Source organism: Dermacentor silvarum, chromosome 5 (genome assembly GCF_013339745.2).
Source record: "Dermacentor silvarum isolate Dsil-2018 chromosome 5, BIME_Dsil_1.4, whole genome shotgun sequence".
In the NCBI taxonomy this organism is placed as follows: Eukaryota; Metazoa; Arthropoda; class Arachnida; order Ixodida; family Ixodidae; genus Dermacentor; species Dermacentor silvarum.
Genome location: NC_051158.1, coordinates 184,314,499 through 184,341,681, shown reverse-complemented (window position 1 = coordinate 184,341,681; position 27,183 = coordinate 184,314,499). Strand labels below are relative to the sequence as shown.

Here is a 27,183-nt window from a genome sequence, read left to right as displayed (position 1 = left end):
ACACGAACACTGTCAATAAAATGTGAGTGACAAACACTTAGCAATGGCACATCATCTACAGATGGCTCTTCTGATAGCCAGTGATTAAGGCTGGAAGGCCTAGCTTGGTAAACGCCACGGCCAACAACGCTTGCGATCCAGCCCAAGCTTGTCAAAGAGCATTTATTTTTTACAATACCATTCATAATTGTACACGTATGTCGTGTATAATTGAATACAACTGGTTTACTCGGTGCTGTCGATGCAAGAGAGCAAATGTACAGGCCATGCGAGCAGCCTCACGCAGATGGTCGGTGGGTGGCCTGCGAAATACCCTTGCATTGAGACTCCTGATCTCGCAGGTGGCTCAGCCCGAGGTGCTGCTTTGCAGAACAGGAGCACTTTTGAGATCATTTTATTCAATTAGCAACAATTTTGTGTGATAAACGAATTGAAGCCTAATTTATAAGACACCACAAGCAGCAAAACAAGTGAACTCCTATACCGGGGTGGAGAGGAGAGGGGAGAAACCACCACCTTTTTGGAGGGAACCTCGGGGAATGCGACATCTGGCTGCGGTGTCATTGGCTGCAGCCAAACAACGGTGCGGTTGTCGCGCGGCTAGGTCGACAAAAAATTGTCCAGTTTATTGCACTCCAAGTGTCTAATATGGTGCTATGGCATGAAAGAGATGCCTCGGACACGGCTGCCGTTCCACTGCATCGCAGGAAAAAAGCAACTCAAAATGTGCATAATGAGAAGCCACCCCCAACTTTGCGTCAATTTTCGGGAAGTACATTCATTATGCGAGTAAATACGGTATCGTGTCATGAACACATGTGATGTATGTATTACCAGGTCATTCATGCCATGCATATATAGTTGAAGAAACGACCACGAGCACATACCTAGTGGCCCGGATCCCTGGATTGGCATGAGAAAAGAGATACACTAAACCTCCTTTAACTCAAAGCTGTAAAAACCAAACAAATTTCAGGCAAGTGGAGTTTCCATATAAACAAATGCCGAAAATAGAAGCCTTCTGGCCGTGCATAGACCACATGGAGCCTTTCGAAAATACTGCCAAACTCTGGTTAATTCGATTTTTCAGTTCATTCGATACCGACCGAAAGTCCTGGCCGGTGCCTATAGATTTCTATGGGCCCAAACTTGCATTAATTTGATTTCAAAATTGGCCTTTGTCGAATACTTGAAACTTGACTGGTCAGCTTCGCCGCAACATGGCCGTGTTATGCAGTGAAGCATATCAAGAATGGAAAGGGGCCCCTGTCCGGGGACTTAGTAGACATTTCTAAATTACACAGGCATGCATGCGCCGTCTCCGGTCACAGTACAAGCACCTAGATGCCTAATAAGCACACTGGCAGCCATTCAGAGCCATTTCTGATGTTGCTGTGACAATTTGAGTTGCGCCCGTCATGCGTGTCTCGTATATGAGACCGTTAATGCATCCTAGTCTGCATTCCTTAATTATACGCACAAACGCACCTTGCACAGAGAAGCAGAGTAATACCATCTGTGTTTTGGGAAAGCTAGCCCAAAGGAAGGCGGTAAGATGAAAAAACTCAGAAAGTCGAGCGGACATTTAAGCCAACAATGGAACGGGGTCTATCTATAACTCTAAAGGCCTGCCAGTGAACTTCTTAAGTGTCTCGGTGCTCGTAGTGTGACTGGAGACGGCGCACGTGTGTGTGTAATAAAGGAACATGCTTTATTCCTCTAACAGAGCCATCTTTCCCCATTTGGTATGCTTCACTGCATAGCACAGTGTATTGCAGCGAAGTTAACTTCAAAGGCAATTTCCAAGTGAATTAGCAAAGCGCTTCGGCATTTTTTTCTGCCTTTTATTTTATTCAACCTGCTAGATAATTTGACCAGTTTTGTCAGTTCCGTTAGGATCGAATTAACGGAAGTCAACTGTAGTAAATTGCTCGGTCACTTCCGCGAGCATTGGCCCAGGAGAAAATCAGCGTTGGGCAACGGCATTAGTGGCACTCTGCCAACACAGCACACTTGGCAGAGAGTCAAGACGACTGACCGTAATGCAATATTTGAAGCCATTCATCTAAGCATATCCACTCTCAGACAGCCAAAATTAGGGCACTGCTATATTTTGCATCGTAACGAATTCCGGATGATTTCAATTTGCGAACCGAAACTACAGAAGTACAATGGTCACACCTCTACCAGCTGCCCACGAGTGACGCGGCGTTTATAGCTCACTGTCGCACCTGCCCAAAAGTTGCGATCACCTTGCTCAAGATCCCGATTAATACGCTGTGACGACATTGATGCATCACTGACAGTGTCCTAAATGAGAGGGGCAAAAAAAAAAAAGGCTGATTCCCAGCACACAGTTGCTGTGTGAGGCCACAACAAAGTGGCAGCGAGCAGCCGAAAAAGCATGCACGAGCAGCGATAGACAGAAAGTGGGGAAAGTCAAGTGGGGAGCGTCTGGCTTGGCTAGAAAGCTGCTGCCGGGTAACAAGCGAGTGCAAGCTACGCTGCCGACCCTGCCCCGTGCCTTCTTCCCAGTATTTTGAAGTAAAGATTTCAGGATATCCGGAGTCCGGCGCAAGAACTTTTCGAGGTAAGGGGTGAAAAACACATGGTTTGAAACCATGCCTGCAAAAAAAAATGTCAATTTGGTCGACATTTTCAGCTGTCCGAATTAGCGAGGGTTTACTGCAGATAGACTCAAAGTGCCCGTAGTCACGTTACAAGGCCAGCAGAGCGACGATGGCCCCCCCCACCTGCAGTCCCTCGTTGTCTGCCTGCAGGCGCGTGACCATTGCCCTGAGCTCCCGGTTGGAGGCCTCGTACTGCTTCAGCTGGGTCTCGAGCTCCGCCTCCAGGTCTCGGCTGCTTGCCTGGAACTCCTCCAATTCCAGCTGGGCCTCACGCCACCTGCGTACACACGCCGGTCAGTCGAGGGCCACCTTACACGAGGGATACTGCCAACAGAGTCAACTGCCCAATACGCCACGAAGGCATGCAAGAAAGGAAACCCTACTAGCTCCCTGCTACATCATCAATTCTGATAGCAGCTGCTCAGGACTACTGTAATATCCCGAGTCATCATCCCTCCCCCCCTAGAGACAGGAAACAAGCTTTTGCCCGGTTGCGCATTTGTTTACCCCTTCCAATTTTCAGTCGACATTTTTCTTCTTTTGTTTTCTTACTGCATTCGCTTTTGGGCACAGGCTTATCGCAGTCTATGGACGCAGCCTGAAATCAGTGAGAAGAAAACTTGGCATAGGACAAGGTGAGATGTATGCACTGAAAGATAAGCAGGGTAACATCATCAGCAATTTCGATGACATGGTAAAAGTAGGGGAAGAATTCTGTACTGACCTGCACAGTACCCAGAGCAGCCAAGCTACTTTCAATCGAAGTAGTGATGAACAGGATACAGAGGCTCCTTCGATAACTATCGATGAAGTTAGAAGGGCCTTGCAAGACATGACCAGGGGAAAAGCTGCTGGAGAAGATGGAATAACAGTCTATTTAATCAAAGGTGGAGGAGATATCATGCTTGAAATGCTTGCGGCCCATATATACGCAATGCCTCACGACTGCAAGTGTACCAGAGAGCTGGAAGAACGCCAACATTATCAGTGGTGCAACAGCCAAAATAGGATTTGGAGCAATTTTTGGAGCACTAAATCCCAAATTTGGAGCAGTTTCACATAGAACGCTTACTCATAAAACGCCATAAAATTTACCCCACATAATAACCCCCCCCCCCTCAACTTTGCAGTGAATTTCTGGGGGAAAAAAAGTGCGTTCATTGCGCAAGTATATACGGTAATTCACATTACCAGTGTAGGTAAGGACAGGGGTGTGTTGTTCGGAGCGCGCGTTCAGTTTCGCCGTGCACGGTTGACACGGATGACCTAGGCCGTGCCCCGCGAAATTGAACGCGCGCTCCGAACAACGACCTCGACTGTGCCACAGCAGTGCATTGCACGCAACTTTTTTCGCCATACCTGTGGAAAGTACACATGCATTTCTCCGCGAGTGGTTCCCTCTCAGTTTTTTTCTGACAATGTGTCGCGACGATCCCGCGGTAGTCGAAACATGCAGCGACTGTTTGACAATCTTTTAGCGTTTCGGTGGTGGCCCCCAGTTTCGGATACTATTACGACTTCAGATAAAATGGACATGTATGTATATATGAATGTGTGTTTGTGTGTATGTGTCCGCACGTGTGTGTACAGCGAAAATCGGCACCGTTTTATTGCAATGCATTGCCTGTTGCTGCGTGGAACCGAACCCTTGCCAGTTTTGTGCATTGCATCGCCTACAAAGCTCCTGCCGTCAGTGCCAGGTCGCTTGCAGTACCGTACAAGCGAGTTTCGAGTGGAGCATTCGTACCCACTCCGCTCGTGATCGTGTGCATGCATGTGGCGAGCATCTTGTTGCGTCAATGCGGCAATGGCGAACTGCTTTCGTTACTGGGTGATTCCACGAGAGATCAACACGGGTCCAAAAATTCATATTTTAGATTTCATTCAATATTTTATATTTTGTGGGCATATCACTCGGTAGTACGAAAGTGAACTTTCATTCTTTGAGAAATTAATACTTTAGGAGAAAAAAAATACCGAAATTCTTCAGGTGGCAGGCACCATTTCCATGCACCGGGCATTCTCGCAAATTCACAACAATGTCAAATACAAACTATTACGGCTACAAAAAATGCATTTTCTTGTGTAAAACGTATACGTAAAGAAGAGTCAGCAAGAGTTGTTTGAGGCTTCTGTGCAAAACGGAAGTGTTTTAGAAAAAATTCTTAATTTGCTACACTTTTTGAAAATTGCTATATTTACGAATTTTTATCTACTAAACTAATGAATGTAGTCTTTTAAAATTTGGTGGGCTATGAGACCTTAACCTGTTTAACGATTGTGCTGAATATTGTTGCTGTAGCACAAATTTCCATTTTTACAGTTTGCCTCAAATGTGAAGTATTGACAAAAATGAGCACTATTTAAAAATCAAAATAAAAAAAACCCCATCGTTAATTTTTCTCAAAATTTCGTAAACAGCTGTCCACAGACACTGGAAAAAGAACATTAAAAAACATCTTGCATTATTTTGTTTTTAATGACAATATATGTGGTAGAAATGAGAGCTTCGCCGGGATGCACCAAGGTGCTAAGAAATAGGGACATCGGGGTAAAAAGAACGTCCATTAGCCCCTGGCTTACCTAAACTTGGCCAGGATTGCGCAACAAGGGTAATTTTACCCTTACGGTCAATACTTATGCATAAAATACCATTTAGTACAATACTCATGCTCTTGAATGTGAGTAAAGATACGTCAACAGAGCAACCTTTACATGGCTCGTTTTATTTAACAAGTGTGCGTAGCTTGCAGCGCAGATAATTTCACATTTAACGGTGAACTCCCTGTGCATGTACACAAGTAACAAAATTTACGACAGGTAAAATTCTCTAAAAATTTCGTACTCACCATGGCTCCGTCGGAAACGTCATTATCCAGTATAACCTAAGATACGGTGATGGGAGGGGGGGGGGGGCGATGGTGTTGGTTAGGGCTCATTTAGCTGGCAGATAGTGCCAGCGGTTGCTCTCTTCTACCGCCTCTTTAAAAAGGGGGTTGAACAGGTGGAAAGAGGCGTGACACATCCTCTCTCCGAAACTTATGTGTTTTGGGACACATTACCTGTTCCGCACACTCTTAAGGATAATGGTCTACTGTGCGAAGCCTCAAGCAGAGCGTTTCTGTTTTTATTGAAGTATTGGCAGGCACAGATGAACTGTTCCGCGTTAACAGGGAGGGGGGGGGGGGTGTTCGCGGAACAAGTTCTTATTCTATGAAACAGCGTATAGCTTCTGCGTGACGGATTCCTTGAACCACTCCTGGATGGTGAGGTGATAATCAAAGTGCTAAAACCACTCCTGGATGGTGTGGTGATATTCAAAGTGCTGAGAAGTCTTTATATAAGGGGTGATTCATTGGCACTCTTAATTTAATCTACTGCATCATTGCCTGCAAGTCCAACATGTGGCGGTATCCATTGAAACTTGAGAATGAAATGCCTATTGCTGAGCTCCTTAGCTAACATCAATGACTGTCGGCCGAACTTGCTGCCATACAATGCACGGGATAATTGTTGGAGCACCGCTGGCAAATCCGAAAGGATGATAGCGTGCTTAGTTTACGAAGCGCTGCAGTAATGGCGGCTCTTTCCACATTTTCAATAAGACCAACTGATCCAAAGGGCCAGATCACGCAGATCTAATGAAGCGAATCTAATAAAGCTTGCACTTAAGAGGAAGCTTTCGCTCGGGCCCAACTCCGATGCAGCCCATTCAAATACATGTAAAACGCAGAAACGATTTCCTGAGATAACCACTGGGCCGATTTTACTTAAATTTGTTGCACATGAGAGAGAAAGGTAAATTCCAGTGACTGTCGGACGCGAAATGCCGATTTCTGGCCTGCATTGTTTAACTGTAATTTTCAAGAATTGGTAAGTTTGAAAAAAAAATAGAAGCACGAAGTTTACAAATTCGTAGCTCTGCACCTATATAAAAGATATCGCCGACCTGTGAACGGCATCTATTAGAGCATTCAAAGCAGACAAATTTGATATGCCAATTTATTTCTTACGTGAATTTGTTACATAGTTTACAAGGATTTTGCACAAGTTCTACACACAAAATAGTAGTCTATTTTAAAGCCATGTAGAATATATCAATGTTGTATACTTTAGATTTTCTAATCGGTGCAGTTTACAAGATTGTGATATCATGTTTCATTGCTGAGTTAGAGTTGTAAATTTGATAGTTTCGTTTTGTGAAGCTCGGCTATTTTGTCAATTTTATTAAACAGTTGACGACTTAAATAAAAAGATCGCAACCAACAGCCACTAGAGTATCACTTTTCTTTTAACTGTAACAAACGTCATCAAATTTGGTGCAGTGGTTGCAGAGAAAAACGAATTCTCGTTTTAAATGTATTTAGATAGGAGCACCCAAGTTAAAGCTTCCTCTTAAGGCGGCGGCCACACCGCCAGCAACTTTCAACGTATTTCGCTTTACCACCTGTTTGCCACCGCCTCCCACGGACCCACTCCCCATTCTGCTACACTCTACCAACTCGTTCAAAAGAGACGATTATCAGAAGAGCATCATCTGAAAGCACTAACAAAATATGGGCGCGAATGATGACCCAGTAGCACAATTTACGTCAGAAAGTTAGGCATTCGAAAACTGTGTGCTTGCAATCATAATACTAGTTTACAAAAACTGCCCTTGTGTCGCAATCATGGCCAAGTTTAGGCAAGTCAGAGGCTAATGGACGTTCTTTTTACCCCGATGTCCCTATTTCTTAGCACCTTGGTGCATCCCGACGAAGCTCTCATTTCTACCACATATATTGTCATTAAAAACAAAATAATGCAAGATGTTTTTTAATGTTCTTTTTCCAGTGTCTGTGGACAGCTGTTTACGAAATTTTGAGAAAAATTAACGATGGTTTTTTTTTTATTTTGATTTTTAAATAGTGCTCATTTTTGTCAATACTTCACATTTGAGGCAAACTGTAAAAATAGAAATTTGTGCTACAGCAACAATATTCAGCACAATCGTTAAACAGGTTAAGGTCTCATAGCCCACCAAATTTTAAAAGGCTACATTCATTAGTTTAGTAGATAAAAATTCGTAAATATAGCAATTTTCGAAAAGTGTAGCAAATTAAGAATTTTTTCTAAAACACTTCCGTTTTGCACAGAAGCCTCAAACAACTCTTGCTGACTCTTCTTTACGTATACGTTTTACACAAGAAAATGCATTCTTTGTAGCCGTAATATTTTGTATTTGACATTGTTGTGAATTTGCGAGAATGCCCGGTGCATGTAAATGGCGCCTGCCACCTGAAGAATTTCGATATTTTTTTTCTCCTAAGGTATCCATTTCTCAAAGAATGCAAGTTCACTTTCGTACTACCAAGTGATATGCCCACAAAATATAAAATATTGAATGAAATCTAAAATATGAATTTTTGGACCCGTGTTGATCTCTCGTGGAATCACCCTACTGCAAGCAACGCGCACTCCATGTCTCCATGAAATTTTACTGCATATACGAGGTGTGTTCAAAAAGAAACCGAACTTTTGAAATAGCGCGCCAACCGGCAGAGGGAGTGCGCAGCTGCTACTGAGCGCATGTAGCGGCAGGTTTAGACAACAAACTGCCATTTGCCGTGTTTCACTCTGACCGTTAGTTGGCGAGCTACAGCCACTAAAGTGAGCACATGAGCAAGCTGTTCTTTGGATTCGTGCCAAAGTGACAATGAAGGAATTGGAAGAACAGCGTGTGTGTATGTGAAGTTCTGCTACAAACTTGGGAAAACTTTCACTGAGACATTTCAGTTGCTTAGCCAAGCATACAGGGAGGACTGTACGAGTCGCACGCAGTTCTATGATTGGTTCAAGCATATTGAAGACGGAAGAATGTTGGTCGGTGACGATCCCGAGCCTGGACGACCTTCCACATCCACAGATGATGACCTCGTTGAGGGAGTTCGAACAGTGATTCGTGGAAATCGTCGTTTGACTATTTGAGAAGTCGCTGACGAAGTGGGTATGAGCGTAGGATCATGTCATTAAATTTTTAGTGACAAACTTGGGATGCGTCGTGTCAGTGCAGAATTCGTGCCGGTTTGTTGACTGATGAACAGAAGCAGATCCATGTTGAAATAGGCCAGGAACTGCTAGCTACTGCCAATGACGATGAAGGCTTTCTTAAGAACATCATTATAGGCGATGAGACATAGGTTTATGGCTACGATGTTGAAACGAAAGTGCAGTCATCGCAGTGGGTGGCCAAAGGTTCTCGTCTAAAAAATGCACGCATGAGTTGGTCAAAAATGAAGGTGATGATATATGGGGTTTAATGGCGCAAGGGCCAATAATGGCCAAAGAGCGCCAGGCCAGTGTTAATGAGTTTGAATTGAAGCGATGAATTACAAGTGGTGGATATGACGTGGCTGTAAGGGGGCCTAAAAATAGTCACTGTAAAGTGCATAAAATCTACAGGTAATAAGATTATGGAAATGACTGATGGCGTGTGCTATGAGCATGAAATATGCATTGCAAATAAATGTTACTATTTGCAGAGTATGTCCGATGCGAAAATTGGCATGAAGCACTATTGCCTCAACAGAGCCCTTGAACATAAAGGCCTGGAGGCATGCGCTATACTGAGCACTATCGCAACAGCATCCTCTGGCGGGAGGATGTGCTACGAATATCTAGGGCTAATCACATGTAGTACCACGTCATTCAAAAAACCTAGGACTGCTTTGGTATTAAAAAGTGGTTCTTTGCCAAGAAACATACTGGGATGGAGAGGGATATGGTAGCGGTATGCAAGAGGAAAATGTTTCCTTCTCTCTGTTTCGGCCTCCCGGCACTCCAAGAGGACATGGAGGACGGTCAGCCTCTGACCACATCGGCCACAGGTTGGAGGCTCGTTACCAGTCAACAGAAAATTGTGAGTACCATATGTGTGTCCTATTCTGAGACGGCAGAATAGGACATCAGTTCGTCGTGTTTTAGTTGTACAGGGCCAGAAACCTAACTGTGGCTTAATCAGGTGGAGTTTATTATTTGTTTCACTCTCCCACATGCGTTGCCAGTGGTTTTGCAGTTTCGTTCGCAAAAAAGGCTCGAGATCTGTGGCGGGAGTAGTACTGCTAAGATTGGTAGCTTCAGATGTAATTGATGTGGCCATTTGGTCGGCAAGCACATTACCTTCGATGGATCTATGACCAGGAACCCAGCATATTGTCACATGTCTACCAGATGAGTAAATATTGCACAAATATGAGTAAAGTTCAATGAAAACAGGATTTTTGTGTTTCCTTAAAGACATTAGTACCTTTACGACACTTAAGGAGCCCGTGAATATTATTGCCTTCTATAGTTTTAATTTCTAGATGTGTTTAACTGCACACAGTACTGCATAGGCTTCTGCAGAGAAGATACTTGTATATGGGTTCAATACGTCTGATTCAGAGAAAGATGGACCGACAGCCGCGTAAGATACGTGGCATTTGACTTTGACGCGTAGAATTTGACTTTGACGGTGTAGAATTCAGAGCAAGAGTATTTCCATTGGAGTTCACGGAAATGCATTGCGATTTCGAGTTCAGGAGCGTGCTTTGTGACCTCTACAAAGGATATATCACATTCTATCACCTGCCACTCCCAGGGTGGTAACAGCTTACCTGGAGGCATTAGACAGTGTTCGAGAAGTGGGACATCCATTTCTTCGCTAAGTTCTCTCACACGCAGTGAGAAAGGACGTCTCATAGAGGGTCGGTTATGAAAAAGTGTAGTACATGACAAATCGTTAACAGTTTTATAACACTGATGTTCATGATTAGAGTGGACTTTGAGAAAATACGTGAAGCTGATGTATGATCTCTGCAGATGGAGTGACCATTCATTCGATTCTGCATATAGGCTTTCAATAGGGCTTGTTCTGAAAGCGCCGGTGGCCAGGCGGATACCTAAATGATGAACGGGATCTAGCATCTTTAGCGCGCTTGGGGCAGCAGAGTGATATACTACAGCGCCATAATCCAGTCGCGATCTAATGAGGCTCTTGTAAAGAGCCTCATTAGATCCATGTTGTTTGAGATAGAATCTTCATTAGGTTCATTGTTTTTAAGCATTTTTCTTTGAGATATTTTATGTGGGGAATGAAAGTTAGCCTAAAGTCAAGTATGATGCCTAAAAACTTGTGTTCTTTGTTCACAGGTATTTGCTGTCCATGCAGTTCTACACAGGGATCTGGGATCAGGCCTCTCTTTCTTGTGAAAAGAACACAAGAACTTTAATGGGGGTTTACTTTAAACCTGTTTTCGTCTGCCCACTTGGACACCTTGTTCAAGCCCTGCTGTACCTGTCTCTCGCACACTGCGAGGTTACATGACTTGAAGCCTATTTGTAAGTCGTCTACGTATACGGAATAAAAAATAGCCGGTGGTAATGAGGCACGGAGTGTGTTCATCTTAACGATAAAGAGTGTGCAGAAGAGTGTGCAGCTGAGCACACCTCCTTGGGGTACACCAGTTTCCTGTATAAATGGACGTGACAATACATTGCCGATTCTGACACGGAAGGTACGATTAGACAAATAGCTTTCTATTAGGCTTAGCATATTGCCATGGATGCCCATTCGCGACAGGTCTCTCAGGATTCCGTAACGCCACGTTGTGTCGTACGCCTTCTCCATATCGAGGAATACCGATAAGAAAAACTGTTTATGCACAAATGCGTCCCGGATATTTCCTTCAATGCGCACAAGGTGATCAGTTGTGGATCGCCCTTCTCTAAAGCCACACTGATAGGGATCAAGCATTTTGTTGAGTTCAAGGAAATGTATGAGTCATCGATTAACCATTTTTTCAAATAGCTTACATACGCAACTTGTGAGAGCTATGGGACGGTAACTTGCCGCCGAGGAAGGATCTTTACTTTGCTTCAATACAGGGACCACAGTCGCTTCTTTCCATGCGGACAGAAGGTATCCGGCAGCCCAAATAGTGTTGAAAAGTGCGAGTAGTGTCAGTTGTGTATCAGGGTGTACGTTCTTAATCATGCCATACATGACTCTGTCTGGTCCCGGTGCAGAACTCTTACATGCGATCAAGGCAGCTCTCAACTCGGCAATAGTGAAAGGAAGGTTATGCGGTTCCTTCTGTCGACATTTGCGTACGAATGGCTTACATTCTTCTCTCTGTTTATATTTAAGAAAGGGTTGCGAATAGTGGATTGAGCTTGAAACACGCTCGAAGTGCTCCCCAAGACAGTCTGCCTGGTCCTGCAAGGTATTCCCTTGGTCATTCACCAGAGGCAACGGATGAATTTGGTGACCCTTTAGCTTTCTTAAGCCGTTCCACACTTTTGCCTCCTGTGTTTATGTATAAATTTATACACGATAGAAACCTCACCCAGCTTTCTCTCTTTGCCTGACGTCGTGTCCATCTTCCCTGTGATTTAATGCGTTTAAATTCAATTAGATTCTCTGCACTTGGCGATCTACGCAATATGCTCCATGCCTTATTCTGTCTATTTCGCGCCTCTCTGCAGTCTTCGTTCCACCAGGGGACACGTCTTTTAAGTGAGCCACCATTCGTTTGTGGGATGCACTTTTCAGCAGCATTGATAATAAAAGCAGTAAAATATGCAACAGCATCGTCGATACTAAAATTGTTTATAAAATCTCGTGGTAAATAAGTTAAATCTTTAAAATGCTCCCAGTCAGCCGATGCTAATTTCCATCGAGGAATATTGGGAGGGTTATCGTGCTGCGTTATTAAGTTTAAAATTACAGGGAAGTGGTCACTTCCAAAAGGATTGTTAATGACATTCCATTCAAGGTCAGGCATAAGAGAAGCAGATCCAATTGCTAGATCTATTGATGAGTACGAATCATGTTGGGCGTTATAGTAGGTCAGCTTCTTTTTATTAAAAAGGCAGGAACCAGAGGTGAGAAGGAAATTTTCGATGAGTCGACCTCTTGTGTCGCATCGCGAGTCTCCCCACAACGTGTTGTGAGCATTAAAATCTCCCAAGAGAATGTAAGGTTCGGGAAGCTGGTCAATGAGGTTATGAAATTCGGTTTTTCCGAGAATATAATTTGGGGGTATGTATATGGAACACACTGTGACCAATTTATTGAAAAGAATTACCCGAATTTACACTGCCTCAAGGGCCGTCTGAAGGGGTACATGTTGACAAGCTACGGACTTGTCTACAACTATTGCTACACCACCGGACGACGCAAGAGCGTCGTCTCGGTCTTTCCTGAAAATGGCGTATTGCCGGAGAAAGTTGGATTGTGTAGATTTAAGGTGTGTCTCTTGAACACACAGCACCTTAGGATTAAGCCTGTGTAGGATTTCTTTAACGCCATCGAGGTTGTGTAAGAGTCCTCTGACGTTCCACTGTATTATTTGTGTATTCATGTTGAAAAGTGTTTTTTGTGCTGTGCGTTTAAGAGACTAACTTAACTTAGAGCCCTTTTCGGGCCCTGTGATGCGGACTTTTTCTTTTTTGGAGCGGTCGCGAGATTCTCGCGGCTCCTTAGGCGCAAGTGGCGCCGTCTGGCTGGTTGTTGTGTCCATAGCCTCTTGCGAGGCGCTGGACACGCGCTCTTGCGAGCGGTTGGTTTGACGAGAAGGCCTCGCCTTGAGAGACGAGGCCCTGGAGGCCACCAGCGCGGAGGTCGATGGCCCCTTCTTGTGAGTTGGCGGAGCAGCGCTAGCTGCAGCCGCCGAGGGGGTGAATGGCGTCACTGCCGGCTCACTGTGTGTGGGCCAGACAGCCGCCGGAAGCTGTTGCGACGCTGCCCCCTGACGCGCCACTTCGGCAAAGGTGTTCTTTGGCAGGTATGACACCCGTCTTCGTGCCTCTTTGAACGATATATTTTCTTTGACTTTGATTGTGACACTTTGTTTTTCTTTTTTCCACGATGGGCAGGACCGCGAGTAGGCGGCATGCTCGCCGTCGCAGTTGACACATTGCAGTTTGTTTTCGCAGGATTCGGATGCATGTTCGTGGGCACATTTCGCACAGGTGAGGTGGCCACGACAGTTCTGCGAACTGTGGCCAAATCTTTGACACTTAGAGCAACGGAGAGGATTCGGAATGTAGGGCCTGACTTTGATCTTGATGTATCCTGTCTCCATGGTCTCGGGCAGAACACGTTGTACCGAATGTGAGAATAATGTGTTTCATTTGGATCTCTTTGCCATCTCGCCTCATCTTAATTCGTTTTACATTGATCACATTTTCATCTTTCCAGCCTTCTAGAAGTTCAGGTTCGGTTAGGTCCATGAGATCGTCATCTGAGACGACACCACGAGTGGTGTTCATCGTGCGGTGCGGGGTCACTGTTATTGGTATTTCGCCAAAAGACACTAGGGTAAGTAACTTGTCATGTTGTTTTTTGTCGCGGAGTTCCAGCAGGAGATCTCCACTTGCCAACTTTGTAGCCTTGTAACCTGGTCCTATGGTCTCGGTCAAACATTTCGCAACGAGAAAGGGTGATGCAACTCTTACGCTCTTGTCTGGCTTATCACTATGAATAACGTGAAAGCACGGAAAAATTAGTTTTTTGGCCAAAAAATTGAAATGCTTCAGTGCGCCCCCGTTTCTGGCGGCGATCAGGAAGTGCAGGAAAGGAACTATCCATGTATGCGGAATTTGTTTCGGCGGTGGCGCCAGCCACCCACCATGGAGCCCAACAAGGGGACGCTGCAGAATCTGTAAAGGACAGGTCCTGCAAACGCCAACTGTACGCCACCACTATAACCAAATATGGAATATCCAAGGTTGGCTACCCACACAAGGTTAACCCTCGCTGCCAAGAAGATTGGAAGTAATATAGAAGAGAGTAGAAAACAGGAGAGATGGAAAGTGAGAGAGAAAGACGAAGGTTGGAGGGAGAGAGAGACAGGAAAAGGCAACTACCGATTTCCCCCGGGTGGGTCAGTCCGGGGGTGCCGTCTACGTGAAGCTGAGGCCAAAGGGGTGTGTTGCCTCTGCTGAGGGGCCTTAAAGGTCCAAACACTCAGCGTCGGCTCAACCCCCAGGATCCCCTTTTCCCCGGACACGGCTAAGCCGCGCACGGTTAGACGCGGGAGGGTCCAACCCTCGTGTGCTCGGGTACGTGGTGTCGCAACACACCAAACGCCTGCTTGCGCAGACGCCCCTGCGGGGAAAAATGAAGGTGATGTTGGTTGTGTTTTTTGACTGCAAAGCCATTGTCCATCAGGAATTTGTGCCACATGGTCAGACGGTAAACAAAGAAGTTTACCAGGGAGTCCTAGCACATTAGAGAGATCCTGTGCACAGTAAGAGGCCTGAATTGTGGGTAAGTCAGGCTTGGATGTTGCATCATGACAATGCCCCCGCTCACGTGTCGCTCCTTGTCCGCAGCTACTTAGCGAAACACCACACTCCTGTTGTGCCCCACCCACCATATTCTCCGGACCAAGCCCCCCCCCCAGCAGAATTTTTTCTATTCCCCAAGCTGAAAACCACCTTGAAAGGACGTCGCTTCCATACCGTAGAGGAGATCCAGGACAATGCGAGAAGAGACCTGCGCGCCATTCCAGAAAGTGCATTCCAGGAGGCTTTCCAAAAATGGAAGAAAAGATGGGAAGAGTGCATCACCAGTAGAGGGGACTACTTTGAAGGGGACAGCACTTAAAATGTTGTACCATGAACAGTAAAGGTGTTACAGCAAAAGTTCGGTTTCTTTTTGAACACACCTCGTACAACACACCACACTGCAACCAGCAGCAAAATTATTCTTCGGAACCCACCACCAAACACACCAACGTGTTTGGATCTCGTCCAATGTGTTTGGATCTCGTCTGCGCTACTGGATCTGACTGGATTGGATGGCGATGTCCAAGCTGGAGGTTGCCAACGTGGCCTTTGTTTCCCGCTAAAGCTAGCGTAACCGAGAAACTTCCTGGCTGGTTGGGCGTTTTGGCACAGCGTGGCGCAATTTCAACATATAGCACGGTTTTGGCGCAGTTCAGCGCAAAAATATGAAATTGTATCAAAATGGCGGAACTGACACAGCTGTTGCACCCCTGCATTATACTAATCCATAAGAAGAATTAAAGAATTGAACAATTACAGACCGATTACCTTGCTTTCAGTATTGCATAAAATATTCACCAAGATAATTTTCAATAGATTCAGGGCAACACTTCACTTCAGTCAACCAAGAGAACAGGCTGGCCTCAGGAAGGGATATTCTACTATAGACCATATCCATGTCATCCATCAGGTAATCGAGAAATCTGCGGAGTGCAATCAACCTCTCTATACGGCTTTCATAGATTATGAAAAGACATTTGATTCAGTAGAGATACCAGAAGTCATAGAGGCATTGCATAATCAATGTTGCATTTTTTCAGTCCTGGTGAAGAAGACATCTTGAACTGGCTCGAAAGCTGCTTCAGCTTACGAAACATAGCACCACCTTATATCACCTGTAACAATCTTTGAAAGAAGGTCTGGGTCACCTTGGACGAGATTTTTCAAATTCCGTGCAGGTGGGGAACAAACATCGCTGCAATGCATCATGCCTAATTCCCATCTCAGAAATCCACTCATTCAGAAGGGAAACACGGATTATTGCAAATGCACTCCTAAAATTGCCATCTTTGTTTTCTCTCTCCTACCTAGCTTCATTCTGACACGCATGCTTCTACAATAAGTGGCAGGGTTAAAAAAAAAAACAGAAACCTTCTACAAACATGCAACAGATGGCAGAAACAGTAGTGGCCTTGTGCAACTGTGAATGGAGATTCGCCATGGTAGCAGTCAACAAAGCCCGGGATCCACCCTCCCACCTGTGGATGTGCGCTCGGCATGGTGCCACCACACGCACGAAGGGGCAGATTCCGCAGCGCACCAAGTATCCAGATTGAGCAAACCCAGAGAGATGAGAAATATGCTTCTGGAGCTATACATGGCAGAAGTACGAACCTCGAAGTTCGCCAACTTCGCATTATTCAATTCATCCGGCTGGAGAACATACTAAATGTTGGATTGCACAACATTTCGACGGGACACACAGAAGAGAAACACACACAACTCCGTGTGTGACTGAAATGTTGCGCAAGCCCAACCTCTGGTATGCTGCTATACCAACACGTCCAGTCCTTGGAGAACATACTGCTACGTCATTCGCACTGAAAGAATTGATGGTAACAGAAATTTAAAAAATTTTTTTAATGAAATTCACCAAGCAAAGTCCCCGAGACACTTCAGAAAGCTACTTAATTAACAAAGATATGTTAACACATCGATCCTCCTGTTAATTTTTTTTACCAGGGCTTAGGTAATACAAAACTTGGCACTCTTGCTTCTTTTTTTTTATTTTGTTGCCAGGTTCTATTTTGCTTGTGTATTTAAGTTTACGCAAAAGCGGTTATTTGGCGTTTTTTTTCCCGATTGCTTATAGAATGTATTCAGTTATGCAATCTCTTGAACTCCTTTTACCTCTTGGTAAAGACATTTTCTGTTGCTGTTTGTCAACATACTTAAGTTGATTTTGCTAGAGTGTGTCAGAATTTATATTCCTTATTTACTTATATTTACTTATTATTTACTTATTTACTCCATTACTCACAGGGGACCCTGATCATGAGAAAGAAATTTACAGAAGAATAAAATTGGGTTGGAGTGCATACGGCAGGCATTGCCAAATCCCGACTGGGAGCTTACCACTGTCGTTAGAAAAGAAAAGTGTACAATTATTGCATTCAACATATGTGCTAACATATGGGGCAGAAACTGGGAGGTTAACAAAGAAGTTCGAGAACAAGTTAAGGACTGCACAAAGAGCGATGGAAAGAAAAATGTTAGGCCTAACGTTAAGAGACTGGAAGAGAGCAGTGTGGATTTAGAGAAAAAACGGGGATAGCCGATATTCTAGTTGGCATTAAGCGGGAGAAATGGAGCTGGGCAGGCCATGTAATGCGTAGGACGGATAATCGGTGGACCATTAGAATTACAGAATGGATACCAAGAGAAGGGATGCGCAGTCGAGGACAGAAAACTAGGTGGGGTAATGAAGTTGGGAAATTTGCAGGCACAAGTTGGAATCGGCTAGCACAAGACAGGGGTAATTGGAGATCACAGGGAGAGGCCTTCGTCCTGCAGTGGACATAAATAGGCTGATGATGATGATTTACTTATTCAATTTTGTGACATCATGGTGCTGTTGCTCGAGTGTACAAAATATTGAGGACAGGGACCAACTCAGGTGCAGAAAAGGACCTTTAGTCCCCGTTTCTTTTTTTTTTTTTCCTTGTTCTTTTGTTGTAAATTTGTGTTCCAGATGAGTATGAAACAATTACTTGCAAAGAAAAGGGAAAGTGAAATTGAAATAAACAAACTGAACCAAAAAGAAAATAAAGTATTCTAAGAATACTTTATCAGTCTAGAATGCTTGCCTCTTATCCCTTTAATTTCGTTAGTTTGAGCACAGAAGAGATGCGCCATGCAAGTTCCTACCTCTTTCTGTAATTCTAGATACACTGAAACGAGTAACACAATGTCGGCATTATCTTTGTTATAAAATTGTATTTGTGCCCGCAAGCAGTTTATGTCGATGGGTTCTGGATTGCACTTCAGCCTTGGCTTCACAACCCATGTGAATGTGTGCATCCCTAAATGTGGCTGGTCACGAGCAAGAGGCACACTCACTTGGCCTCGTACTCGACAGCTTGCTCTCGATAGAAGGCCGCCTCGTCCTGCGGGCTCTTGAAGGTTGGCTCCGTGTCCCCTTCCATTGTGGTGGTGGCAGCAGGACAACCCAGCAGCAGACGACGAGAGTCAGAACCCTGCCCTAGTCTCCATGGCTCCTCCTGCAAGGCACACACACCTCGAGTTAAATTTTATTAAATTAAAACCACTGCATGGTTAAGAGTTCTGGCTTTTCGGTTCAGCATCATGAAAAATCATAGCACATACAGAAACAGACAGAAGAGAGCACTTGTCTGCCATCTTTTCTGTCCCATTGTGTTCTTGACTCTGATTATGGTTAAGAGGCACACCTTAGTGGGAGACTTGGGAATAATTTTTGACCATCTGGAGTTCTCCATGTGCACCCAAATGTGGGTACAGGAGTGTTTTTTTTCATTCCACTCCCATTCGAGTGCAGCGGCCGGGATTGAACCTGTGACCTCGAGCTCCGCCTTCCCAGAAATATCACACTGGGCACACACCTCACAAACGGCTTCACATGCTTCTCAACATAGCCCCCTCACACTTTTCTGCACTTTGGGGACGAGTGTGCAGAGTCAAGCAAGTTTACATTATTACTCGCATTATTACCCAGAGTTCTTTTTACTCTAATGATTCTCCGCTCCACTTCAGGCTAACTCCATTCTTCCTGTATCTGGTTTGTTCAAAATTCATTTACTTATTATTCTATTTAAATTACTTAACAAACAGCTCGCGCTTCAATTAATACTCTAGGCTGCTCACAAATACGAATAGCACTAGGTTTGCCCATAATCACAACTTTCTATTACCTAAATGTAACACCAACTATGGCCAAAATGACATTCTACGTCTCGGCGATTAAATTTTGGAATAACTTACCCTATGCACTTGAATCATCATCACCCTTGCATGCATTCAAGTATGAACTTGAAAATTTCATTTTGTATAACTAGTTGTCCTGTGTAATTTACTTTGCATGGAAAGTGTGTACTTCATTTGTTAAATAGGTTTGTATAGTTTAGATTGATAATGTGCGTAATTTTCTAATTTACATGTAAGCCTCCTTTTATAGAATCGAATGTATTCCTTTCCACTACTATGTTCACATTTATTTACTTGTAGATTGCATAATTTTTTACTGCTCTATCAATTAATCATTTTGTAGCAATCTTCTTGTTAACCGAGGGTCCCACTGCAGTTGTTTGACTTTGGGACCCTCGCCTGTATACTACTAACCAACAATGTATCTTGTATGAATAATAAAGTGAAACAAACTTTCTCAACAAGTGTTTCCATAACTGCCACAAAAGTACAATGTGGGTACTTATTAAACTGCTGCCTTTACGGCTGAATGTTGAAACTGGTTAGGACACCATGACCACATTATTTAGAAGTGCAAGCTCTAGGCACAGGTAAGCAACTACTGTAATGTTTTACAGTGGCATGAGCCAAGATAGTTCCTGGCAAGCACCGGGGCTGTAGAGCCAACAGAGCAATTGCTTCCCTTTGCGTACAACTTGACAAACTTGATTATGTGCGATAGAAGACTGCTACAAAAGTTTATGTAATAAGTTAATTACCTCTAATATGGAGCCTGCTGAAATCTTTAACCCTTGCGGCACTGGCATTTTCTCTACAGATGCGCAGACCACGAATACTTTTTTACTTCTCCCAAAAATAACCGGGTTGCTAGTGAGTGCCTATGCTGTCTGCCTTGCTTTGCACTCTTTTTATTTACAGATACTGTCGGTCCACATCAGGACCAAGACAGGAGTGGTAACAATACATCAACATACAGCAAGCAGTCAACGGAACAATAGAATACAGCGATACAGTGATATACGCCCTATTGTTGAAAATATTCGGACACAAGTGCAGAAAACTGCTCACGAGTCCCTGCGTTTACAATGTTTGCAGGGAGACAATTCCAGTCACGTGCTGTGGAAAGGAAGAATGAGTATTTGTAGCAATTCTTGTGAAATCTATTTTCCTTAACGTGCCTACTATGTTTATTTCGCACTATGCGGGTCTTAGATTCATTTATGTAGCGAGACTTATCAACAAGTAGCAGCTCATTAATGATTAAATAGGAAAAGCTAAGTCGTTTCTCCTTCCTCCTGACATTAAGTAGGGGCAGGTTTGCCCTCGCGTAAAGTGGTGTTACGGCGTCTTGCCGACGGTATCGTGAATAAATAAACCGCAATGCACGTCTTTGAACTTGCTCTAGTTTTGACACTGAATCTTTACAATACGGATCCCACACTTCACATGCATATTCTAATATTGGGCGCACGAGCACCTTATAAGCAGTCAGTTTCGTGGCTGGAGAAGCCAGTTTAAGGACACGTCGAATATAACCTAATCTCTGGTTGGCTTTCCCTACTACTTTTTTAATGTGTGGTGTCCAGCTAAGGTCAGATGTTATTAAAATTCCCAGATATTTGTACTCTGTTACGCGATGAAGTGGATCACCTTGTAGAGTGTATGTGAATGACAGAGGTTCATGTTTGTGTGTGATGGTCATACATACTGTCTTTGCTGGGTTAAGAGACATCTGCCACGTGTCGCACCATTGTTGAACTTTTCCTAAGAAGTTATTTAAGAGTATCTGGTCACTAATAGATTTCACCTCTGTATATATGACACAGTCGTCTGCGAATAACCTCGCTGTAACTGTGGCCGATTCTTCGATCAGGTCGTTAACGTATACCAGGAACAACACAGGCCCAAGAACTGAACCTTGAGGCACCCCTGATTTTACATCACAGACCCCGGACCTATTTTCATCAATACTGACGAACTGTCGGCGATCAGTAAGAAAGTCTTCCACCCATTTGACTACATCTGTATCTCCTAAAATAGCCTTTAATTTAATTAACAGTTTTCATGATTAACCTTATCAAAGGCCTTCTTGAAGTCGAGAAAGATCAGATCTATTTGTCCCTTGCCATCAATAACTTTACTAAAATCGTGAACACTTTCTAGTAATTGTGTAACGGTTGACAAGCCCTCGCGAAACCCATGTTGATAGTTACTAAGAATTTTGTTCTGTGACAAAAACAGCCGGATATACTTAGAAACAATATGTTCTAACACTTTACAGCAGCCTGACGTTAGCGCAATGGGCCTATAATTGGCAGTAGACGTGGTGTCACCGTCTTTAAATACGGGTATAACTTTACTCATTTTCCATTCTTCAGGAAGTGTACCTGACCGTAGTGACTTCGTGAAGATAATGAAGAGGTACTTCGCAGTCCATTCAGCATACCTCTTTAAAAACATATTTGGTATCTCATCAGGACCTGCCGATTTCTTTGTATTTAGGTTCAGCAGCAAATTTAATACTCCTTCATATGTTAACCGCAATTCCTCTGCAACTGGAAGCTGTTGGTGTACCTCAAATTTTGACTGCTTTCCATCATCATTGGTGAAGACACTAGCAAAAAAGTCATTGAAGGCATCTGCTATATCACATTTATCCTCAATAGGTCCCTGTTCTGTGCATATTTTAGTGACTGCCTTCTTAGTTGGAGCCAGGTGCCTCCAAAACTTTTGAGGTGATTCGCGTAGAAATGTATCCATAGTGACACCATAATACTTGTCCTTAGATTCCTTCATCATTAATTTTAACTGTTTACTTAAGTTTGACATGTCATCATGAACAGCGGAATCGCGTGTACGCTTATAAAGTGCCCTACGCCTTGCCACTTTTCTTTTCAGTTGTGTGATCTCTCTCGTAATCCATGGGCTGTGCACCCGTTTTGATTTACATTTGAGAGGAACATAGCGGCTTATACATTTGTGAACCGTTCTCTTAAAGTTTAACCACAACTCATCGATATGCGCAGATTCATCTTGACTAAATTTTTGAAACTTTTCAAAACAAAAGGCCAGTTCATCTATTATTGAAGTATCATCAGCTTCGTTGAACTGTCTGTAATATGAAACATGTCTAGGGACCCTTGAAAAGGAACCTATATTTAAAGACAGTCTTACAATCGAGTGATCCGAGATCCCGGGCAGAATATCAACTCTATAGTATCTCGATACAATGCTATGGCTTAAAAAGAAGAGGTCAAGAACAGATTTGCTATTACCGCAGACCCTAGTAAAGTCCCGTACTACTTGTGTAAGCCCATGTGAAAAGCACATATCTATAATTGCTGCGCCTGCATCACGGTCTCGCGTACCCGTTTCCATTTCGTCCCATTCAACGTCTGGAACATTAAAATCCCCCGCTATGATAACGTTTTTGTTCTGAACGCGTAAGTCATGCAGTTTCTTATTCAGTGCATCAATACTGGCGGCAGTACTTCCCGGAGCGCGATATACGCACCCCACAATCAAGTCGGGGCGGCCAAGAATTTTGCAACATATTGCTTCAATGTCAGACGGTTTGTAAAGGACCGTGTATTTGAGGCTGCATTCCAGAAAGATGGCAACGCCCCCACCCCTGCTACTGCGGTCATTTCTGATCACGTTATATCCCGGAGGGCATATTTCACAATCTCGGACGCCGTCATGTAGCCACGTTTCTGTTACAAATACAATATCTGGGTGATGCTCAAAGAAAACGTGCTCCAGGTTTTCTTCAGTGCAATGAACCACGTCGTCCAACCACACGTCCTGACTATTCATTTTCTGCGATTACTCTTACACCTTGTGGTGTGTGGTAGTGCGCGAAGACAAAGCTTAGTGTGTGTGTGCGTGTGTGAACGTGAACATGGTGAGCGCAAGACGACGACGACAAAGAGCGTCAAGCACAAGGCACTGTGGCACAAAGAAAACAAAACAAACCAAGCGCCATCCAATTGGAAAGGACCACGGCGCTCACGGGGGCCAATGACCGATGCCCACGGAGCCCGAAGATAACCAATCCAAAAGCAACACACGGACCAGAGGGAAGAAAAACGAGGCACGCTGGCAGACAGGAGGAGGAGTTCCAGAAGCGGCACCAGGAGAAGGTCGGCCATCGGATCGGGGGTTGAAGACTGCCATCGGGTTCCGGACCCGAGCCACCAGGACTTCACCCGGCTGGGGCCTCCTGCCAACCCATTCCCGGGCGTCGCTACTCCATCGGTTCGGGAACTGCTGTCCGAGGCCGGCGAGCGTCTGCGCCCGTGGGCAGAACGAGAGCTGTCGGGCTACGGGTCCGAGTTCCACAATCAGCTGCCCGGCCAGAATGCCGCCGCCGTCTGCCCGTGCTGCCGAGCCACCTGCCTTCCTGGGCATCGCCACTCCACTCGGTCGCAGACTGCTACTTGAGACCGGCAAGCTCCAGCGTCTGTACGCAGCGGTCGAGCTGTCGGGCTACGGGCCAGAGTTTGCGCCCAGCTGTCTGGTGAGAACGCCGCCTCGCTCTTCACGTGCCGCCAGCTGCCCGTGTACCCTCCGCGAGCCGGAGTCGATACCATCGAGCGCTCTACCCAGTCGTCGACCAGCCCGTCATCCAGTTGGTGAGATGAACGCCCTTCTTTCGTCGCCTTACCACCACCCTTCCACATCGAACTGTTATGCGTGCTGTCACGTATGCCTAGCCCTAGCTCTGTGTGTTGTCTAACTTGGATTTAACTTGTGCCTTCCTTTCTATTTATTTCCCCTGCTCTTCAATTCATTTCTCCTACTTGCCTTCATAACGTGTGTATTAAATGTCTCGTTCTGTTCTTTGATTCGGTCTCTGAGGGCCTCAGAGGCCTGCTTTGAAACAAGAACCTGCACATCACACACCTCCAGTTGCCTTGAACTTTCTCACCTTGCCTAGAGCATCACAAATGCTTTCACACATCATCCTGGATTTCCAGTGTTATACCAGCCTACTGCATCGACCATGGCAAAGGCGCATCTGTAGTCCCACTGCTGCTATACTTCGTTCAAACACTGTTCATTTCAAGCTCATTCATGGCAATGCCCACATCATGCGAAACCCCTACAAAATATTGAAATAAATAATTATGAAGGTTTCAAGCACCGTGGAAGTTGACGTTACAAGTGGCAGCACCGCCACTGCATTAGTGTCGATAAGCAGTTGGCGGCACACATTGAAATGTACCACGTTACACTTCATTGTGAATGGTATAGATTAAAGAAAAATGGAAGATACGGGTAGTATATTTCACAGCCATAGTAAAACTTACACAGGAGAGGGTCCCAAAATCAAAAGACTGCACCGGACGGGACCCCCTCTACAGGAAATATAAAGAATTAATACATTAGAAGCAGCATAACAGGTAATAACAAAGATAACTGAGCAAAATCAACCGAGATAGTTATAAGAACTCAAAAACTTGGATGGCAATCTATTAGGCAAAAACGCAACACAAGCAACAAGAGTTCACATATAACAGTACAATTACTACACATAACACATCATACAACTCAATATAAATATGGCGAAATTCACTGTAAAATAAATGTTCTAAGTGACGATTTAAAAGATGTGAATGATGATGATTTTAAAGGGTTAGGTAAATTATTCCATTATTTTAGTGCTGTGTACGCTGAAGTCATTTGAGCATAATTAGTGTGAGCTCTGGGGAGTAAAAAATTGTTTAGGGCAAATCTCGTACGATTATTGTTATTGAGCATGTTAACATTAATAAAGTTATATTGCAGCTGATTTGTTACTAACCTGTAGAAAGGAAGATGCAGTTTAAAACAAAACAATTGCTCCACAGAGAATGCCTTGTTATCATGGCATAACATTCGTGTAGTTAGAAGTTCTAGTGATGATGCAGATGGCTTGATTTTGGATGAGCTGTATCAGGTGACATTTGTATGTGCAGCATAAAGCAACAATCCCATATAGTTGAATAAAGACAAAATACAATGTAAAAAGGGTGTGTTGAGAAAAAATATGACCGGGCTTTGATGAGTGCCAAGTGCAGTGTTGCATTTCAAGTGATGAATATGGCTGTAAAATTAAAGGTTACTATCTATTGGCACACGAAGGAACGCTACAGATGCAGTGATAGTTATATGAAGTGATCCATGAATTACAGATGTCGCATTAGGTATGTGTTTCAGTGGGGATCTGAAAACCATAAACTTAGTTTTAATGGGTTAAGGACTAATTGATTAGTTGAACACCAGCAAAAAATTTGTTTTGAAGCAGTATTTAGTTGCAGAGTTAAGGAAGCAACACAAGTATCAGATGTTGAAACAGTAGTGTCATCCGCATACAAAACAACATTTACAGTCGAGTCCCGCTACAACGAAATTCACGGGACACACGAAAAATTTCGTTGTGGCGGAACTTCGTTGACGCGAATTGGTATGTATATACCGTATTTTCGCGATACTAAGCATCCCCCCCCCCCCCCCCCCTGTATTTTCGCGAAAAAAATTGTGGGAAAAGTTTGCATGCGAATCTAAGCACCCGCCTATTTGTTAAGAAGAGCGCGTAGCCAAGGCCGCCTCGTGACGCCCGCGAGCCGCGCGTAGCCGTCGCACTCCCGAGGTGGCACGGCGTCCGCAGCGCGATCTCGCCGCACAGTCTGACTACAGAGCTGCGCGGACTCGTGACGCTCGCGCGCCGCGCGTAGCCGGAGCCGAGCGTCACGTCGATTTTTCGAATCTAAGCACCCCCCTCCCTTTGGGCATCGCGATCACGAAAAAAAAGGGGGTGCTTAGAATCAAGTAAATACGGTACGTATGCCAAACGGCAAAGCCGCGAACGAAACCGAAACTATCGTCAGGGAAATCTTCGCGATGGCGGTGGGGGGCAAAGGTTGAGAGGTACCGACGGCAGTCGATAAAGTGTCAACTTCACAAGAGTGCATTTTGCGCCGCTGTTACAGCATTTTTCGTACATTGCGGCTGACGCCTAATTCAACGCGTGTGCCCGGCTGGTCGCGAAACACTCATTTTGCGGCACACGCACCTTCGCAATGAAGCGGTTTGAATTATCGCAATTTCACTGCATATTTATGACAAAGTCGGCAAGCTTGGCAAGCTTGCGCTTACCGGAAGTTTTATTTCCCGAAGTCGGTCAGCCTGGATTTCTTACGCTTCACGGCAAGCAAAGGCATTACGCGAGTCTCAGAGTCCGTTAAAAAAACCATCGCATTGTCGTGGGTACGGATAACTTTTCTGATGAGGCGGAAATGAACCATTGCTTTCAAAGCAGTCGCCGGAGTCGGTGTGTCTAGCGGATAGTCATTTTCCCCAAACGACGAGACGTTAGCATCTTGTTGACAACAGCGGCTGCGGCACGGCCGCTATCTTGAAATGCGACGTGCACAAAGTGAGCGCCCGCGCGGGCCTCATCTTCAAAGCGATCTGCGATGGGGGCAAAGTGCAACTAGTGCCGGTAGAGTCGTGTGCGCTGCGCTTTCGACGTTTAGTTCGCGCTGAAGCGAGTGACGGCACGGAAGTCGCTGTTATTGCCGCGTCTCACTCCAGCGTGTTGACACGGAGTTTCCGCGGTCATCGAGCGAGATCTGTTCATGTTTATCTGTGTGCGTGCGACACCGTGCCTGGTAATTTAGTTAGCGAATGTTTACAAGAAAACTACTATCTTTAGTTCGTATAGCTGTCTACTAACTTGCTATCGCAACCGCTGCTTCGCCTTGCGGGCGAAACTGCGAGATTTTTCCTTTTGCTTTCTGCCTCGGCGATCGTATGTGCCTTCTCCTCGAGAGAGAGAAGTTTACGTTTCTTCGTTGGCGTAGCCATTTCACCCGGACACACACCACAGAAAACGGCAGCGATTGTGGTGATCCCCTGCAGTCGCGCAGGCGCGTGGTGATCACGCGTGGCTATGGATTGCAGTGGCTTAAACCGGTACTTTGAATTTGATTTCGTTCGCGAAAACCTCGTTCAAGTGGACATACGATCGTCACAGCTTTGGAAGGGCCTTCTAATTTGACTACTCGGCAGTTTC

At 44.7% G+C, this 27,183-nt stretch overlaps 1 protein-coding gene across 9 annotated transcripts in view; it reads right to left on the bottom strand.

Moving 5' to 3' along the window:
- The window catches only part of LOC119453945 (nuclear distribution protein nudE-like 1), a 169,128-nt gene extending 150,669 nt beyond the window's left edge, over nucleotides 1-18,459 (bottom strand). For all 9 annotated transcript variants that reach the window (XM_037715977.2, XM_049666923.1, XM_049666924.1 and 6 more), the window contains exons 1-2: nucleotides 18,282-18,459; nucleotides 2,754-2,907 (exon numbers count right to left, since the gene is read on the bottom strand). In XM_037715977.2, coding sequence (XP_037571905.1) covers nucleotides 2,754-2,907; nucleotides 18,282-18,367 — 240 coding nt within the window. In that variant the 5' untranslated portion in view covers nucleotides 18,368-18,459. The remainder of the gene's footprint in view (nucleotides 1-2,753; nucleotides 2,908-18,281) is intronic.
- Between the last annotated feature and the right edge of the window lie 8,724 nt (nucleotides 18,460-27,183).